The 20,016-nt window shown below is 48.3% G+C and overlaps 2 protein-coding genes across 10 annotated transcripts in view; one reads left to right on the forward strand and one right to left on the reverse strand.

Annotated features, from left to right (window-relative positions):
• The window catches only part of APH1B (aph-1 homolog B, gamma-secretase subunit), a 138,683-nt gene that overhangs the window by 47,062 nt on the left and 71,605 nt on the right, over nucleotides 1-20,016 (reverse strand). For 2 of the 4 annotated variants that reach the window (XM_023255249.2, XR_002742899.2), the window contains one exon: nucleotides 13,154-16,489. The exons of the other annotated variants lie outside the window; for them this stretch is intronic. The gene's annotated coding sequence lies outside the window, so the exon portion shown is untranslated. Of the gene's footprint in view, nucleotides 1-13,153; nucleotides 16,490-20,016 lie in introns of those variants that run through there. 4 annotated transcript variants of the gene reach the window in all.
• The window catches only part of CA12 (carbonic anhydrase 12), a 51,850-nt gene that overhangs the window by 17,883 nt on the left and 13,951 nt on the right, over nucleotides 1-20,016 (forward strand). For 5 of the 6 annotated variants that reach the window (XM_023255241.2, XM_023255242.2, XM_023255243.2 and 2 more), the window contains exons 3-7: nucleotides 13,929-14,108; nucleotides 14,986-15,128; nucleotides 17,464-17,559; nucleotides 18,436-18,499; nucleotides 18,683-18,840. In XM_023255241.2, coding sequence (XP_023111009.2) covers nucleotides 13,929-14,108; nucleotides 14,986-15,128; nucleotides 17,464-17,559; nucleotides 18,436-18,499; nucleotides 18,683-18,840 — 641 coding nt within the window. The remainder of the gene's footprint in view (nucleotides 1-13,928; nucleotides 14,109-14,985; nucleotides 15,129-17,463; nucleotides 17,560-18,435; nucleotides 18,500-18,682; nucleotides 18,841-20,016) is intronic. The other variant, XM_023255245.2, reaches the window with a different exon arrangement.

Below are 20,016 nucleotides of genomic sequence, written 5' to 3' on the forward strand. Positions count from 1 at the left end.
TGCCAATCTTCCAGCTTCAAGGGTTTGTACATCTGACTCTACCTCAAGTGACAGGAAGAAACTGCTGGCTGCTATAAAATAACAGTTCATTCACAGAGTCACTTATTCTTGCCAGCAGTCCTTAATGATTCCTTTTTGGGCTGGTCCTGGGATTAGCGACAAGCATGACACAGCCCTTGTCTTCAATGGGTTGACAGCCAAGGGACCGGCAGACATGTAAACAGGCAATTAGAGTGGAGCAAATTAAGTGCTATGACAATGTGTGCTGGAGCTGTGGACACGGAGGGATGACAACAAGCCTCAATTTGGAGGCAGAGTGACTGTCAGGCCAGCCTGAGGAGCTGTTTCTTGAAAGACAAAGGAGCACAGCGAGAAGAGCATGTGAATGTTTATGTGCATGGGTGGTGTGTGTTTTAGGGATGAGGATGGCTTTCCATTGAAGGCAAGAGAGGTCCAAAAAGCAGGTAAGAGTGTGTGGCGTGGTTAGAGAATCAGGGTGGCAGCAGCCTAGCGTTTGAGGAGTGGTGTTGGGAGCTTGTTCTCCCTAGGTCTCTTGTGTTTCAGCAAATCTGTGGGCAGAGGCACTGATGGCTTTTGCTCCGGACAATCATTTCAAGGATGTGTATGTAGCAAATAGTTTTAGAAGACAGAGACAGTGTCTCCCTCCAGGGCAGAGAGCAGGTTTGTTTGCTATCCAGTAAGATAAAGACAGTATCTCCCTTGGGGGTAAAGTTGGGCAGGTTTTCCCAACTTGGAGTTGCTTGGCCATGATGCGGAGCAGTTGGCATGTGCAGGTGTCACCTGGCCCTCATTGTAGTACCCTGTGGAATTGGGGCTTGGAAACAGACACAAATGTCACTCTGCTACTGCTGTGAGTATTAAACTGTCTTTTGTCTCTGACTCAGGAGTCTCGTGTCTTTCCCATGAAACTGTGGTAGCCTAACTTGTTAGTCTGGTTGAAATTTTAGGTCCCCCCTCCACTGACCTCAGATTTTTGACAGGTGGCAGTGGGGAAAGCAAAGGCTGGAGAAGGGGGGATCACAAAGGTCTTGAGGGCTGCAGTAAAGGCCTTGGGATTAATCCCAAAGGCTTGAGGAGCCACTGTAGAATTTTCAGCAAAGTAATGTTCAGAAGTGGTGTGAATTAGTGTGGAGAGGCGAGGGCTGTGGGGTAAGCCTGGAGAGACAAGGCCAGTGAGGCAGACAGATATGGAGCTGTGGGTCTGAACAAAGCCTGTGCCAGTGGGAACACATGAAGGCCAAGTTTAAAAGAAACTTAATGTGGTCCTTGATAGCACTTTTACTGATACAGGAGTCAATCCAGGTAACTCATTGCATGCCTCTTTAGACCTTTCATGCTCTGACATTTCTGAAGCAAACAGACTGGATATCTCCTAGAAGGTCTCTCAATTTGAGTTTGTCTGAGGGTTTCTCATGAGATTAGGTTGTCCATTTTGGCATGAATACCGTAGAAATAATGTGTCCTTGAATATCTATGTATTTCATCAGGAGGCTCTCGACTGGTGATAATTTTGATCACATGGTTAAGATAATGCCTGTAGCTTTCCATTTTAATTTTACCATAGGCAATCTATGGGAAGATCCTTTGAGACTGGGTACAAAAAATTTGAATGTTGATTGTATATTAGGTAACTGTACTAATTGTTAAATTTCGTGACTGGGATCGTTACATTGTGATTATGTTGGACAATGTCCTTGTTCTCAGGAGACAGGCATGTAAGTATTTAAGTACAGGAAGGCATGAGGTCTAAACCTTTCTCTCAAAAGATAGCCCCGACTGGTGATGGTTCAACTTAAAATTTTTCCACTTTAGGATGGTGTGAAAGTGATACGCATTCAGTAGAAACCATACTTGGGATTGTGAATTTGGATCTCTTCCTTGGCTAGGGATACCTGGTGTGATTCCGTTCGGTGACACCAGGTAGGGCGGCTGCAGCTCCCAGGCAGTCACACCACCACGAGGGTACACACCTGAGGGACTTACAACCATCCTGTATCCAGACAAGCACTCTGACTTTCACTTTCAGCCCAGCACTCTACAAATTACATGAGATAGTCAACACTCTCTCATAAACTAGGCTTTGGGTTAGATGCTTTTGCCCATTTGTAGGCTAATTTAAGCATGTTTAAGGGAGGTGAGGCTGTGGGGTGCCTGGGTGGCTCAGTCGGTTGGGCGGCCGACTTCGGCTCAGGTCATGATCTCGCAGTCCGTGAGTTCGAGCCCCGCGTCAGGCTCTGTGCTGACGGCTCAGAGCCTGGAGCCTGTTTCAGATTCTGTGTCTCCCTCTTTCTGATCCTCCCCCGTTCATGCTCTGTCTCTCTCTGTCTCAAAAATAAGTAAATGTTAAAAAAAAATTTTTTAAAAGTAGGCGAGGCTGAGCTAAGATGTTCGAGAGGTTAGGTGCATTTTCAAATTACATGATATTTTCAACTTACAATGGGTGTATTGGGACGTAATCCTGTCACAGGTTGAGGAGGAACTGTAATAACAATAATAATGTGCATATATATGTATATATAGAGCGAGTAATAAAGCAGGTGTGGCAAAATGTTAACAACTAGTGACTCTAGGTGAAGAGTACATAGGAATTCATTGTGGTACCTTCAATTTTCCATACATTTAAGATTTTTCAAAATAAAAAAGTCTTTAAAAAAGATACCTGAAAATAAAATCATTATGTCTCCGTGCCTAGCAATGGGGCCAAAGGAGAGGACAGGAAGAGGCAGATTGGGATTCCAGGCTTTGGTGTGGTGGGTGGTACCATCAGCTGAGACAGAGAACCTTGAAGGAAGTAAGGGAGGTTTTGGAAGGAGGAGGGTCAGAGAGGAAAATATGGCAAGTTTGGTTATTCTTTTTTGATGGTTTGTCTCTCTGCCTTCCTCTCCAGCCATGTCTGGTTTCAGGGAGCCATCGACATCGAATGGGGGCATCCAGTAGGCAGCTGGTCTGGAGCTCAGGAGGAAACTGCGTAGGGCAGAGGTGGTGTTGAAACCGTGGGAGGGGATGGCCTCAGTCCGGAGGCGTGTGTGAAAGTAAAGAAAGAGCCAAGAACAAAACCATACGACAGCTGTCATTAAGGGGGCAGTGAGTTACAGATAGCGGAAGAGGAGAGGTTTCAGAAACGGGGGTGGGGGCATTGGGATCAAGGGCTGCAAGAAAAACGAGGGCTGAAGAGTCTATTTGAATTCAGTGGCACATGGACCCAGAAGTCAGAGTCGCAGGGCAGGGAGTCTGAATGGGAAGTGAAGACGCAGAAGCCAGCAGCTTAGACAACTCTTGGGAGATGCTTGGCTGAGAAGTGGAGGAAAGATATCACAGTAAAAGCGAAAGGGGAAGTACTCGTTCTAGTAAACGGACATCCAAGGTCCACAACTAAGGATTTTGCCAAGGCCACATTCAACTTAGATATCCACTTCTGTCCCTCACCTACTGTCTAAGCCTGAATGCAGTCACGGTTTGTCACCCCCAGGTTCACCCTTTTAACAAAGGGGTGGGGGTGGCGTTGGAGACGAGCAGCTTCTTGTCAGCTGGAGGAGACGGCTGTACCAATGATTCAGAGCACCTGAGACATTTTCACATCTCTCTTCGCCAAAGAGCCTGTCACAAAGGCAGCCTCTGCCCGCTTAATTTGCCCTCCCACCAACTTCCTTCTTGTGGGAGGGCACACGGCTACACCACCGTGTATGGAACATGCCTTTGTTAGCATGATGATGGAAGGTTCCCCTTTTCATTCAAGTAAGAGCCTCGTTGACCCCTAGACTCTTGTTCCCGGGAAAGCAGCCTGCATTTTCTCCATCTTCCTTTTCTGCTGACTCTGGTCACACTTCTTCTAAAACCCTCACAGGAGAGGCACTGATGCTTTATTACACAACCGAACAGCACTTTAACCAGAGTCAGATATTTAAACTACAATAAAAAGCAACACTACGGATGAATAAATGAAGGCATATCCATACAAAGCGATAGAATTCAGCTATAAAAAGGAAGTACGGATATATGCTACGATATGGATGCACCATGAAAACACTCTACGACGTGAAAGATGCCAGACAGAGAAGCCACATGTTGTACGATCCGCTTGGATGAAACATACGGAGTAGGCAAATCCATTGAGACAGAAAGTAGATAAGTGGTTACCGGGGGTTGGGGGTGGGGATGGGAAATGGGGAATGAGGATGGGGTTCCCTTTTGGGGTGACGAAAATGTTCTGGAGCTAAAGAGTGACGATGTTGCACCACACTGTGAATATACCAAGTGTCACTAATGGCAAACTTATGTTATATATATTTTACCACAATGAAACATTAATTAATTAAAAAAAAAAAAAAAAAGCAATCTTACCCTGACGATGGGGAGTAAAAGCCGGGGCTCCAACTTCAAGGCCTTTGATCTGGGAAGAACTTTTCATCAGCTCTTCTCAAATTTGGCTGCACGTTAGAATCACCTGGGAAGCTTTTTAAGGCTTCCTGTGTCTGGATCCCACCCAAGACCAATTAAACCAGATGTCAGGGGCTGGGGCCAGGGGCACACTTAGAAGCTCTCAGAGATGCCAGTGTAAATCCAGGGTTAAGAAACACTGCTGTAGACGGTGGTTCTCAAAGTGTGGTCCCCAGACAAGCAGCATCAGCATCACCTGGTAGCTGAATCAGAAACTCTGCAGGTGGGGCTCAGCAATCTGTGTCTTAAAAAGCCCTCCAGGGAATTCTGGTGGTCACTCAAGCCTGACAACAGCTGTTCTGAGACTAGACTGAACCACTGGTCTACTGGGATACAAAGATAGAAAATACTATTTTGAAAAGTGTATGTGTTACTAGGAAGGAGAAATGCCAAGGGCTCTACAGGAGCGCAGAGGAGGGGGAAACACTCTGTCCTGTGTTAGGGGGAGAGAGGGGCAGGGAGAGATATCTACCCTCGTACCTCCACCCCCCCCCCCGCCACAACCCCAGTGCTACTGTGGGGGTACCTCTAGATATGGCAAGCAGAGGGGAGGGGCTTCTGAGGGCTAGCAGAGAGTTGAGTTGGCGGTCAGTCTTACAGCTCACCTCTTCTCCCCCTACTGCCACGGCTAAGCCAGAAATGACACCAAACAAGGCTTGATCCTCTCAAACGGGCCCAGCTGACGCCAGCATCAGCTCTCCCTCTCAAGCTGGCCCCAATACTCATGGAAATAACAAAGAGGAAAGTTTGAGATAAAGTACAGATTAAAGCATCTTTAGAAAACTTTTCCCTTTTCAGGGCGCCTGGGTGGCTCAGTCGGTTAAGCATCTGACTTCAGCTCAGGTCATGAGCTCAAGGTTTGTGAGCTCAAGGCCTACATTGTCAGGTCCTCTGTCCCCCTCTCTCTCTGCCTTTCCCCCCTCTCATTCTGTCTATCTCCCTCAAAAATAAATAAACTTAAAAAAAAACTTTTCCCTTTTTATTAACCCATAACATAAAATCCAAGGAAGAAGAATGGGCCTCCTTCGGCAATCCAGCTTTAAGCTGTATAAATAATAAGTAACCCTGACTCTCCAGCCCTTGCTCACTGCCCTGTCTCTGACTCATTTGTAACATTAACAAAGGAAAATGCCAGTTTGATTCCTTGGCCTCCTCTTGTTTATAATAAAATCATAAGACCTCATCCACCAATCATTAACCCACAGCCCTGCTAGCCTCCTTTCCTTCCGGGCAGGATCTTGGTTATTGTGGCCATGCCTCTCCACTTGACTGGCAGGAAAGCAGGCAGAATCGGCAGAACGTGGCCTTCTGCAGGGGGGGCCAGAACCCAGCTAGGGCGGACTCTGTGGGAACTCCCTACTCCCCATAGGCTGAACCCACTGGACTTCTATGAGAAGCTGTATATCTTTTAATCAACTTTGGAAGTAAACTGCAGGACCTATAAAGTATATATTAAATAGTTTTAAAACGTGACTCCCATGTCCTAATGACATCTTCAGGATGTGTGGTTTCAAGATGGATTTAGAGGGGGCCCCAAAGGCTGCCTTCTCCTCTGAATGGGGTCCTATGGCCTAGCCATGTTCCGTATGGCTCTAGCCACAGGACCATGACTGATGGCCCTCAGGGAAAGGTGAGTACCAGCTCCCTGAAAGGGGGGGCCTTTCTAACAGAGGAGTGTACATGAGCAGGTGCCGAAAGATTCGCAGTGTTGTCGTAGGGCGATGCCCATCTTGGGCATGGGGAAGCCAGATGTATCCTAGGTTCTTTCTGAGTTGATACGTCACATGCATACAAAATACATAGGCTCTCTGCTGCAGCAAGTCCTCTGAGCTTGTGGTGCCCTCTCTCTGGAATGCCATTCCTCTGTTTTTGCTCATGGTTGGCTCAGATCCATCCTTTACGTCTCAATTTTAATGGCACCTCTTCCGAGAAGCCTTCCTGTAGCACCTGGTCCACAGTGATCCCTCCATTTTCTCCATCCTAGTCCTTGCTGATTTCCTTCATAGCACTGACTGCAGACTGTAATTATTATATTTATGTATTGGTTTGCCTATTTGCACTTTATTATCAGACTCTTCCTCTGGAATGGATGCTCCATGAGGACAGAGACCACATCTGTTTTGTTCTCCATTGCATCTTCAGTACCCAATACAGTGTCGGGCACATAGTAGGCACATTTGTTGGAGAAATGAATGAATGGACTTCAAAATTGAGTAGCATTCCAAGGAGAGTAGCAATTCCCTCCTCTATTCAACATTTGAATACCCATTTTTAATTGCAAACATGATCAATCTCATTAAATGTATTCAAACTTGATACACAATCTGTGATCACTTAAGTATATACATGCCAGGACTAGGTCCATTTTCATTATACAGTCAGATCCTTTGGGGGACTGACCGAAAGCTTTTATTGCACTGAAACTTTGACTATTGGTTGAAAAAAAGGCATGTCAACATCCATAATATGTAGACCTTGTAAACCTTCCCACGATGGTTTTATCTGTTGGCACAAGTTTTGATCTTTGTGTTTCGGCGGCCACGCTGAAGAGACACGCCCTGGAGCCTGTGGCACAGGACTGGCTTCCCAGGCAGCTGCCTGCACAAGGGTTCACAGAGACACGGAGATGAGTCTACCTCAGAGAGGATGACCATGAAGAAATGTCAGGGGCAGCAGGTGGATCTGAGGGACCGACTTAAGGGAGGCTCAAAGACAAACCTCAAAATAGGATGACAATGAATGCATTTTGTTTTTTGTCCAGACTCATCGGATACAGTGCAAGTTACAGACAATGTTTTTATTCAAATTTTTATTATTCTTGAGCACATAGGATGTACAGTCAGGGAGAGAGAATAATCAGTGAGAAACCGGAATCCGATTGTAGCAGTGACTACATAGTTCTCATCTTCGAAGGCGCTCTCCGTGCTTTTATTATTACAGTATATGTACCAGGCATAAAAATATAAGAAATTACTCAACCCATAAAGTTTTTACTTACCCCATACCACGTCTGCAGACAGGTTATAAAATAATAAAATTATCCTCCATTTACTTGCATAAATTATTATTTGCTTGAGGCAAAGACATACCTCATATATGTACAGAGTAAATACACCCATATTGGGGAGAGATGAAGCGGGGGCAGGAAAGAGAGACCTAAAGCCATTAAACAGAAACCTAGAGCCATATTAACCAGTCATAATCCATGAACCTTACCTGGACCCTGACTCAAACAAACTGTTCAATGAACTTATGTGACAATTGCAGAAACCAGAACAGTCTCTGGATATCTGATGACATTAAGGCATTACTGCCAACAGTTTTTGGATGTGAAAACAATATTGTGGTTATTTTTTAAGACTCCTTATCTTTAATTTTTTTTTTTTTAGCGTTTATTTATTTTTGAGACAGAGAGAGACAGAGCATGAACAGGGGAGGGGCAGAGAGAGAGGGAGACACAGAATCGGAAACAGGCTCCAGGCTCTGAGCGGTCAGCACAGAGCCCGACGCGGGGCTCGAACTCACGGACCGTGAGATCATGACCTGAGCCGACGTCGGACGCTTAACCGACCGAGCCACCCAGGCGCCCCAAGACTCCTTATCTTTAGATAAGCATCCACAGATTTTCTTCAAAGTAATCCAGTGGTGGGGGGACAGACAAAAACTAAACTAATCATGGATTGACAGATGGGTACATTATATGGTACCTTTGCACCTGCTTTGAAGTTCTCTGTAATTGAGTTTTAAAACAAGACACAAGATGTATTAAGAAAATATCAAAATATAAGTGCATTAAAAAAAATCACACTGACTTGTTTAGGCTCACTGGCGCGCTTTGCTTGCATATACTGCAGAATGTGGAGAAAGTTTGTCTTCCCATAGCCAATCCCCTCTGATCAGCATTGCGGGCCCGCTGAGCTCCTGGATTTCTGCCTAGGTTTTCAGTCTATGGGTTTCACTTCCAGGCCGCCTTCAGTGTCCTGCTCTGATTCATCTGCTGAATACTTACTGAGTGCCTCCTTCAGCCTGGAGTCAATGTGTGCTCCGCTGGCTGGACCCTCCCCAACCCGCTGTCTTCTCAGAGCCACATTCCATCCATGGGTTCCTCTTTCTGGATCCAACTCTCTTTCTCTACTCCCTTTTCCATTCTGTATGGAAGTATGCTTAAGTCTGTCTATTAAGAACAAAACCCCTCTTGTTATCCTCATCTTCCTATAGCCATGTGCGCATGCCCATGTACACACACACACACACACACACACACACACACACACACACAGTCTTCTCTCAACTCTTTATGGCTAGATTTCTGAAATGAGCTTAAGAAATCCCCCAAATCAATTTATTAAGTGTTTAGTAAGTGTTGCTATATCAGACATGGGGGAGGGACGTGACAAAAAGCTCTAGTCTTCAACAGGACTGTGAAATTTGTAGACAGAGTTCTAGTCTGGAGCAGGTTCATGTGCTAGTCTGGAGACAGCAGTCACACATGAGACTTTAGTGAGTATTCGTATCACTGTACCACCGTGTGAACCCCCAGCAGGCTGGCCAAGGAGTCCCCGGGGCAGGGAGAAAGCCCTGGAGTAGTTTTGGCAGGACTTGAGCTGGACTTGGAAGAGTGAACAAGATTCAGAAAGGCAAAGAGGAAAGAAGGTGGCATTTTAAGCACATTGTTTAGCATAAGAACATATGGGAAGGTTGAGTTAGTTCATAGCTTGTTCTGAGGATGGGGAAGCCGGCCTGGCCATAGGGGCTGGCGGGGGAGGGTATGAGGGCCACCGAAGGCCTCGACAGGCCTTGAAAGATGGCTATGGCTCTGCTCTGCTCTGTTGGGTGGAGTGGGCGTGCTCTGGAGAAGGGGGGTGGGGTGGAGGGGCGGCGCCACAGAGGCAGGGCAACGTCTGGTTAGTCTGGTTAAACTCGGTTACGAGAGAAAGGAGCCTGGCAGCTAACAGGAGAGGCTGAGGCACGGAACTCTGCAGGAAGCCTTGACGGTGGACATGATGAGGGCTTACCCCAGGGTGGTGGAGACGGTGGTGGTAACAGTTTCTGTTTGATTCCATGACCAAGTGAGGGCACAGGATGGACACAGCCAGCTTGGCTCTGAGATCTGGAGCCTTGGAGGAGTGGGGCCAGTTGTTCTCTGATGAGGCATCACACCATCGAATTGAGATCCAGGCCATCACAGGTTGATTAACTGCAGTTTGTGGACCATACTTCAACTGCAGTTTGTGGACCATACTTACAAATAAACCATTCAACAGTTAGGAGATAACTGGAAAACTGAGTTCTGACTAGATTTGATAACATTAAGGAGTCGTTCACTCTGGAAGTGTGGTAACGGTCTTGTGGTTTTGAGTCATTGTGTTTTAGAGACACATACTGAAATACGTGCAGAAAAAATGCACTTGGGTTTGTTTCAAAATTATCCAGTGATGGGGGGAGCGGGTGCGATTTGTTTCTGCAAATTGTTAGTTGTCGAAGCTGGGGGACACGGAGTTTCACTGTGCTCCCCTCTCCCCCGTTGTATGTATTTGAAATTCTCCATGGAGAATTTCTCCATGGAAAAAAATTCTGGTCCTTGGGCATCAAATCTTGGACCCCGGGCTTCATAATTCCCACTCAGAGATCACGAGAGGCATTCTGAGCTGTGCTATGTTAATCTCTTGTCACATTTCAAAACAAAAATGAGGTCCACTTCTGTTTTGCCTAAAGCAGAAAAACATGTGCTGGAAAAGAAATAATGCCGGGACTTTATTTGGAAAAACAAACTGGGAGATACACACGATCTCCTTTATCAGGATCATGCGAGGAATCCAACTAACTGAAAAGGCAAAGTCAAAACTCAGATGAGAAAAGTGGCATTTTCCTGATAGCTGGAAATAAATGCTTCTTTTGGAAGAGTCCATCCCAAGGGTGGTTTTCTGGCACCAGAGCACTTGGCATGAGTGTGAAAATCGTGGCCAAGTTGAAAAACCACAGCCTGGGCTGGAGCTGCCGGTAAAAAGCCAGCATTGCCTCTGCAACAAGTCACAAACTGCCCAGGCGGAGGCGAGGGGTGGGGGGCAGAGAGAGGTCTACTGACAACACCCCCAGACCTGACACCGGCTGCCCTGGTGTCCACCCACACAGCACCTCACACCTGTCTCACTCACAAGCCACAACGATGGGAGGCCGCTCGGACAGTGTCCCCAGATGTGCAAGAAGGGGACACTGGCTGCCACGTGCTGGTGGAGGGTCCTACGAACTGTGGTGAAGCCCCATACTTGGCAGACCATCTCCCAGGCTCCAGGGCAGCAACCAGATTTTGTTCTCAGTGAGTGGCCCCCAAACAGAACGAACCCTCACGCAGGTAAACGAGGAAGCTAGGAGGGTAAATTTTGAACCTGAGCAAAGGACAGAAGTTTCTTCTTTTCTTTTTAATGGGAAAAAAAAAATTATACGGGGTAAAAGGGAAGCCAGGGGCATTCGTAGGTGCATGCTTCCCTGGAGAGGAACAAGCACAAAATTAGCATCAGAATCCAGCTCAGTAAACAAGTAAGGGCCTGCTCCGTGCCAGCCAGGTGAACGTGACATGATGCTTACCTGCATGGCGAGCACAGGAGAGGGGGGAAACAGGCATGCACCAAATCTCCTGGGTACATACTAAAACAGAAGGGCATGGAGGTCCTGGCACCCAGGCAAGGTAACTCTGTTACCTGAGCCCAAGTCTAACTTAGGGCAAATCATTCAATGTCAATTCTTCATCTGTAAAATGGGGCAAGTCTTGCCTTTCGGATCCTATAGAGTTTAGAGATGTAACAACCACAACTACTAAAAATAATAACAAGGCAGGAGGAGTAGCCTTTTCTACTAGACGCTGTTGCCCCTAAAAGCGCCTGTGAGTGGGGCTCAAAGACGAGGCCCCCTGTGGACGGCAGCCAACACCTGTGGCAAGTTCCTGATGCAGATGACTTTCCAGCCAGACCTCGGAGCAGCAGCGCCCTGCGCTCAGCCTCACCGCCGCTCCCCACTGGGCACCTTGTCACATGCCCAGGAGCTGCCTTGGCATGAGCAACCGTCTCCAACCCGTTCAAACCTGCCTGACACCGAGGGTGGAGGTGCTTAGTCCTAGGTGATCTGAATCAGTCTCGGAGCTGGGAGCCAGAATGGAACTTTCGGAACGCGGCGTTCAATCCTCTCATTTGTATGAGGGCAAAGGAGACTCAGGTAGCGCATGTGACTTGCTCAAGGTCACTCACTGAGGTGCTGGGACAGCTGGAGCTGAAATCTTGTTTTCTGGACTCTTCTGGTCCTGTGCAGTTGCGTTTCTTTCCTCGGGAGGTTTTGCCAACACAGACTCTGTTGCCTTTTATATCCCTAGTCTTTCTGCCCCCAAATACCTAATTCAGTGTGACTTCCAACAAAGAGTATTTAGGGTGCAATGAAAAGGAAAAGTTCCTCCTGACAACCTTTTCCCAAGCTCTCTGTTCTTTGGGGTCTTTTATTCTTTGGGAAGCTGTTCACTAAATGCCTGTTATGCACGGGACCCTAATCACAGCATGAGTTCACAGAGACGAACAAGAGATGTCCCTGTCCCCCAGGAGCTGTTGGTTTAGTTATCACTAGAAGGCTCTCTTCATGACACCTTTTGGAACCTCTGCTCTGGGAAGAGAAAGTCCTTCTGACCCAGTTCCCTTTAGTCATGTGGGCAAGGAGAAATCGTCTCATCGCTACGCCTCTTTACTCACTGAGTTTTTCCATTCGTGCCTGGCTGGCAGCTTCTGCCACGCTGGCTGTGGGTCCAGACGATGTTGTGATCAGAGAAAAGGCTGGCGGCCTCACTCCAGAAGGCTTGCCACCCGGTAGCTGTACCTCTTCCTGACCCGAGAGTTCCGAAGGGTCCCCATGATTGCTTCATCTATGCTTCCGACTGTCCCTAAGGAATTTGGATTTGCCCTCAGCTGAGCAACGGTCTTACTTTTACTCCGGTTTGCCCCATGGAGTGACAGCTTTGATGTCCTCCGGCCTCCCTCTCCCTCTGCCATCTTGGTGTGAGTTGCTTCTAGGTCCAGGGCTCTGAGGTCTGCGAAATTAAAATATATCTCAGTGAAGACTCTGACTGGCTTGTGCAAGTGAGGAAACTGGTGTCTGTTGGAAGGCTGGACAGGAGATGTTGAAATCCCTTCAAGCCCTAACATTTCCCAAAAGGTATATCCAAAGGTTGACGGTCGGAAAAATTAGCAGGGTTCCACTGCGTGTCCAGACCTCGGATCAATTCCTCATAGCATTTTAAATGAACACGGGCACCCAAGTTTTTCTTTAGACTCTCCTTACTCTCAGATGAAGTCCCCTAGTTAGAGAACAAGGGGTAGGGAACCAGAATACACACGTACACTCTTGGGAAATGGTGCCACTGTCTATGGAAGGCTTCCTGGAAGCGGAGTTCCGTTCCCTCTACTCCAGTTAACATCATTCCTGGTGCCAAAATACTGATGAATGGACCCCAGATGGCAAAGCGTGGTCCCCAACTCAGACGGAGCCCACAGGGCACAATGGTTTTGCCCTAACGAGCCATGACATGCCAACTATTCGCTTTTCTGGAGAAACCTCAGCCTGAAAATCCATTTAATTACCACGGGAGATAATCTTTTAAACACAGCTTTACATTCTTTAAAGATTTTTCCCTGTGGGAGTAAGAAAGTTTATCTGAACATGGGATTGGATTGTTTATTTCCATTTCCAGAGGAAGGACAATCACCTGGTAGTTAGCAAGAAGCCTGAGCCCTGGAGGATTTATTTTTAAGTCTCTTCCTCCTCACTGATCGTTTGTCATTAGTTTGTAGTGTTGTCACACTCTCTCAGGGTACACTGTGCACTTAGCTCTGTGATCCCCTAATTACTTGGAATTTTTCAAGCATCCCTATCAGATGGGGTTTTACACTTGCTCTGGATGTGGCTATCAAGAGTCAATGTCCTCAAAGGTTTCCTATCAGGAAGATCATATCTATAAATCCACGAGCCCTGAACACTTTCCTGGAGCTGTGGTCAGTAAGACACCACTTTTTCCAGCCTGGAGCATCCCAGAGGATGCAAGCTTGGGCAAGCAGGGGCCCTATGGTTGTGTTCAACCTGGTGGCCCCAAGACCCTGAGTAATTCCTGCTCGTAATAGGTGCTCCATAAACAGAGGCTAAATTGCTGAATATCAACAGGTCCTCACATGAAAAGGATGTGTACTGTGCCAGAATATGAGCAATGAAAACGGAGCTTGGTGGGCCCTATTCCGTGGCATGGGGCTGCTCTAGTCCTTCTATCCCCATCTCCCTTCAAGGACAAATGGCAGGAGGCTGAGATTTCTGGGCCTCGAAGAATATACCTCTGGGGATTAAGAGGAGAAAAGAAGTGATTGTATTGGACACAGAATTAGAAAGTGAGGAAAACAGTTTTGTGGGAAATGGACTCACTTTAGGGCCTGAATCTCCCCTTTCAGGTCCAGATGGGGAGAAGAGCTGGTCCAAGAAGTACCCATCATGTGGGGGCGTGCTGCAGTCCCCAATAGACCTGCACAGTGACATCCTCCAGTACGACGCCAGCCTCGTGCCCCTTGGGTTCCAAGGCTACAATGTTTCTGCTAACGAGCAGTTTCTCCTGAACAACGATGGCCATTCAGGTGAGAGAGACCTCTGAGGACTGCAAGGGGATGTCTGAGCTCCCCTCAGCTCCTTGGCCCACTCTCTTGCCCCTGGCAGGGAGGGGGCTGCACTGAAGTACAGCCCCCAGGAGAAGGGACGGTGGGAGGGGGGAGGGATGAGAGATGCCTGGACCACTCACTGGGGGGGATGCCGGGGGCAGTTCTTCCAGGGCAGCACCTTGCATAAGAAGCACATTTCTTGGGAAGGGGCGGGGGGGGGGGGGCGGGGGGAGGCGGGGGACAGGCTTGAGCCCTTGGGCTCCCTGGCGCAAACACTCCAGGAGCCACGCAACTCACTGTGGGGTCGCCCAGGCTTTGGAGTCAGACAAACCTGGATTTGAATCCCGGCTTGACTACTTATGAGTCATGAGACTCTGGGTAAGAATATTAATCTCCTTGAGCTTTCATGTGGAAAATGGGCATATTGATGGGTACTGCGGAAAGACTAGAGATTATGTATGTTGGGGATCTGGAATACAGAAGATGCTTCATAAATAGCAATTATTATTGTTGCTGTTATATTATTCTACGGCTTGGAAGATACTTCACTAAAGGTTCTATCTTGATAGCTGGGTGTGTAATACGTGCATATGTAAAAACACACCCACCCATCTAGTATTAGTGCTCTTGCCATCCTTTTCCCAGGGGAGCTTAGAAGGGGCTGGTGCGACTAGAATTGCTTTAGGGAAATGGGGACACTTTCAGGAGAAGAGCCCAGGTTTCTGAGCCCCAGGCTGTGTCTCCACTCACTGCATCCACCTGCCTCCTGTCTGGGCCCCGGGGCCAGTGTCGCATCGCTAACTGCTCTCAGGCAGTGCTCAGCTGGCCAGGGCTCTGAAGGCTCCACTCCCCACAGTGAGGCTGAACCTGCCCTCGGACATGCACATCCAGGGCCTCCGGTCCCGCTACAGTGCCGCCCAGCTGCACCTGCACTGGGGGAACCAGAATGACCCTCACGGCTCCGAGCACACTGTCGGTGGGAAGCACTTTGCTGCTGAGGTGAGTGGAGCGGGCAGGCCGGCAGAGGCTGCCTGGCGGTGGGTGGTCTGGCACCCTTCCACCTGGCTGGTGTGCAGCGAAGATCAGAGCGCAAGCAAGGGCTGCCTTCGGGCTCCACACACCCACTCAGGGAAGGCAGAGCCACTCCCATCCCCCCGCGGTTCTTCCGCGGTGTCCTGGTCCCCTTCCAATCCTGAACGTACGGAGTTTGTCTCTGTCTTTACTGAGTGGCGCCGCTCAGAAGGCAATGCTCCCGGGGTGGCACAGTGGGGCACACATGCCCCTTTTGTCGGCATCGCTCTTCTGCCTGCACAGATCGGGATCCCACCGGCTTGTCTCGCTGACGTATCGTATCTCGCTGCTGAATCCTACTGGGCTAATTGCTTCCCCCAACTTCTCCATCTTTCTTCACAAGCCGTGCTGTTTGCACAGGCCTTTCCCACTCCAGCTTTCCTTTTCCTGGGCATGGGTTGTGCTTGGAACCTTGGGGCCCAGGGCCACAAGCCAAGGGAAGACTGGCATTATAATTCACGGGACATCACGGCAATGAGAGAGTCAAAGAGGATAGTCTGGGATGTCGGCACAACATTGTGTTGTGTCGTTCTGAGGCACTACCCCAAAATGCCCAGACGAAACGGAAGGAGTGGAGCATTGTTCCTTCACTATAGGTGTGCAGGGGGTACGGTGGGGGTGCTTGAGATGCTCCACTTAAGAGCTCCCAGAGGACAGAACTTGGGGGTGTGGCTCTGACTGTTTACAGGGCAATAAATACAAGGAGATAAATGCTACTGATCAGCCAGTGGAGCCCAAGGTAAATAATGAGATGACCACTCTCCTCTGTTCTTAACTGCTGAACTGCTTAATGTCTCAGGCTAATTATAGGTAGAGTTACACGTGTGGAGGGGCTATAATTCTGGCCCAATAGGACGGCACTCTTGGAGGGGCATGCATTTCAAACCAGGCCCATCTCTGAAACCCCAGGACTGCAATTTCTTTCAGGCTAATTGCAATGTGGAGGCTTCTACCTACACACGGGGAATAAAGAAGGAGTTAGGGTGTAGGCTGGGAGAGTGTGGGCATTTAAATGGATTTCTCATTATTATATTTTCTGCTATGAAGCCACATCATCACCAAGGGCCTGGTGAAGATGGGCCATAAATGTCTCTAACAGAGAAAATACTTCAAGGTGACCCGAAAGTGGCAGATTCCCTGTGGAGGGTCCTTGAAAGTGCACAGTTCTTCTGGATTGAGTCCTATAGAGAAGAGTCTCTTCATCTCTTCAGCAGGGAATTCTGTTCCTCTCCGTTTAATCTGAACACAGTAAGAAAAGTGCTGAAGCAGACCGCGTGCTCAAAGGGCAGCTGTAAAAAGAAATACGGATCTAGGACCTGCAGGGTGTCAGCCACACAGAATCCCCCATTTCTCAAGGCTGTGCCAAGCTAACGTGGTGGGGGGCAAGGCGGCAGGCTACATCCTTCAAAGCGAGGACTACTTAAAAAAAGAAATGATGTCATGTCACTTGTGAAAATTAGAAAGGGCCACTTGAAAGGCGGGGAACATTAAGCCGTATTCAGCAAAATCTGCTTGAATTCCATTTATGACCATGTAAGACGGAGAAAGAGATGAACAAAGAAAAAATCTCAGCGTGTCACAGTCTCAAGAGGCAAAGACTCAACAAAAATGCATGTCACATATATAGATGTATCTACTAATATAGTTTTTTGGAGGACAAGTGACAGACACCACATTTTGGATTAAAAACTAGGTCCAACCTATTGTCAGAATTTATCATAACAATACCTTAATGCTTACCTAGACATTTTTATTTATTTATTTTTTTTTTGAGAGAGAGAAAGAGCATGTGTGCATGCAATGTTGGGGGGGGGGGAGCGCAGAGGGAGAGGGAGAAAGAATCTCAAGCAGGCTCCTCGCTCAGTACAGAGCTGGACTCGAGGCTCAATCTCACAACCATGAGACCTTAGCCGAAATCAAGTCGAACGCTTAACCGACTGAGCCACCCGGGCGTCCCAGTTACCTAGACTTTTGAAACCCAAGATTTCTCAGAACGTTCTCTTTCCCTCACTTTAATAATCACAAGTAATTCCTGCTTTGAAAAAATGAGCTTAGAATTTTTTTGTGAATGCTAAGAATCTACATTCAGAGAGTAACGTCCTTGTTTTTTTGGCCTCTTGAAATATGGCTGATTAAACCCGTACAAAAGCCGGGCTGTGATTTCTTCTTCCACCGGAGGGATAAATATGTGTCCTCCCCCTGCAAAAGCAAAAGGTTCCCATGAGTCGCCCACCCGTGGTGAGCAGCTTTCCTTCCACTGCAGCTGCATATTGTCCATTATAACTCGGACCTGTATGCCAACGCCAGCACCGCCAGTAACAAGTCAGAAGGCCTCGCCGTCCTAGCTGTTCTCATAGAGGTAAGAGATGTTGAAAGGGGTTTCACATGAAACTTGAAGCCAGGATGGCATCACACTCGGCATTTGGTCCCTGAGTTGCCTGTCTGTTGGATGTGTGTGGCTCACTCTCATTTTGGCTGTGTCTTGCCTCTAGAGCCAGGGGTATGCCCCCATAGGGGACCTTGTCTTTTGGCCAGGAGGCAGCACTTTGTGTAGCTGGGCAGCAGAAATGGGCATGTCCTTTGGAAGACTGGAGAAAATGAGCCCTAGTTGCTAGCCCTATTGTATAAAGCTTGGAATTGTCCAGCGAGGCAGGCCCTGTGTGTATGGGGTTGGGGGGTGGGGATCATTCAGCGCTGCCTCATCAGGTGTCGAATCCCTTACACAACTCCTAACATCCAAGTTGCAGTCTTTCTATGGACCCTGGAGTGAGCTCTTTCCTTAATCCCCCAAATGGGAATGTTTCCTGATTCGCTTGCATGTATTTCCCTAATAAGACAAGTACCTCGTTGTTCGACATGCTTACTTGCCTGACTTGGCTTGTACGTACTACATCTCCCTTGACTTCTGGTTAGAAAACATGCTAGCTGTGGCTTTCAGACTCAAAGCCTGATCGCCAGGAGCACAGGCTATATTCTTTGCCTCCCGACGCCCAAGCCCCAGTGCCCTGAGGGCTCAGTGCCTCGCGTCCTGAGATGCAAGAGGACAGGACCATCACCCTCACTCTGTAACAGGCTAGCGATCCTTCATAATTGTCCTAGTAAAGTGAATCCTTCAGGGAGGACCTTGGCAGTGGTGACTATACACCCCTAGTCGAGTCCTTCCATTAGCAACTGTTACACCAGGCTCAGCCTATATAATTCTGTCCTACTTCAACCTGCCCCATCTATGTTGCAGATGGGTTCCTTCAATCCATCTTATGACAAGATCTTCAGGCACCTTCAAGATGTCAAATACAAAGGTAAGGGGTTCTTGGATGCTTATCTACCCCTAGAGAGGAGAACACAGTCACCCCCATGTGACCTGAAGAAAAATGAATGCAGGGGGCAGGTGCTGTTCATATTTCTAGGCTCAGTCGCATGCCCAGCAGCACCTCTGCCATGGGGAGAAAGGCGGACACCATCTCCCCAATATGTCTCTCCAGGCCAAGAAGTGCTCATTCCGGGTTTTAGCATTGAAGAGCTGCTTCCTGAGAGGCCTGACGAATACTACCGCTACAAAGGCTCCCTGACCACACCTCCTTGCCACCCCACAGTGCTCTGGACGGTTTTCCGGAACCCTGTGCAAATTTCCCAGGAGCAGGTAACTGTCGTGCTCTTCTGAGTCAGAGGCCATGTGGCACCTCCGTCTCTACCATCACCCAATATCATAACAACTTGATTTCCTCACTTAGAGTTTCACTGACAGCTGTGCAAAACCTCTCCAAATAGTGCGGGTTCCTGGACGCACTGCAAAAATTACAGGCCGAGCTTCAAAAACAGAGTTACCAAGTCAAGCTTGAAAAATGAACCCATCTCCACAATTCCTTACAAGCAAGTCGTTAGGCTGCATTTCCTAATATACCCCTCAGTGGCTGCATAGCGTTTGCCTCCATGGTGGAGCGGGCACGGTTCCTTTACAGGGCAGAATAAAGACAGACCCAGTTTCGATGGTTTAACCAACCAGAGCGCTGGGACTGCGGCAGTGAGTAGGCAATGGTCTCTGTTCTCAAGAAGCTCAAAGTCTAGTGCAAAACTGGGGGACAGAAGCCTCAGCGATCGTCTCCAACCTTCTCATCTTACAGATGATGAAAGTGAGGGATAGACAGTTGAGGGAGCTTGTGGGATCGCCTGCTGGTTGGAGACCAAGCCCCAAAGTCAGATTGGGGTTGCTGGTCGCTGCCCATCCCCTACTCCACAGTTGAAATTCATCAAGAAGAAAACTGACTGTCCAGGAGGCAGGGCCAGGGGCAGTGCTGCACACTGGCTCATAGCCCGTCCCACCCCCAACCCCTCTTCCTGACCAGTAAGGCCCTCACTGTTGGTCGTTCTTTTTACTATGAGCTACTGATCTGAGTAATGTAGATAAATGGCAGCAGGTGGGCGGACAGGAATAGAGATGTGATGAATCAAGAGATGAAATGTTCAGGGAAGCAATAACCTAGAAGCTGCCTTGGAAACAGATTATATAATCTATGTGGGTGTACGAAAATTCCATGGAACCAGTGGTCAGAGGCACTGTGAAACTCTTGCCTCCCTCTTTTTGTTCCTTGTGATGGGACCACCAGAATAAGCCCCAAGCCCCTCTGATTTAGAGTTGGGTTGCAAATCAGGCCTGTGAGAGGCTGAGGAGCCCCTCCACCACCCAGCAGATAAGAGCTGTAACCTCCCCCCAAGCCTTGGGTGGTGGTGACAGACCAGCTCACCCGGTGTCCAGGCAACCAGACGCCTGCGAGGGAGGGGAGACAGTTCTCTGGCTTTCCCACTGCTTTCTGACGTG

This window comes from Felis catus, chromosome B3 (genome assembly GCF_018350175.1).
Source record: "Felis catus isolate Fca126 chromosome B3, F.catus_Fca126_mat1.0, whole genome shotgun sequence".
NCBI lineage: Eukaryota > Metazoa > Chordata > Mammalia > Carnivora > Felidae > Felis > Felis catus.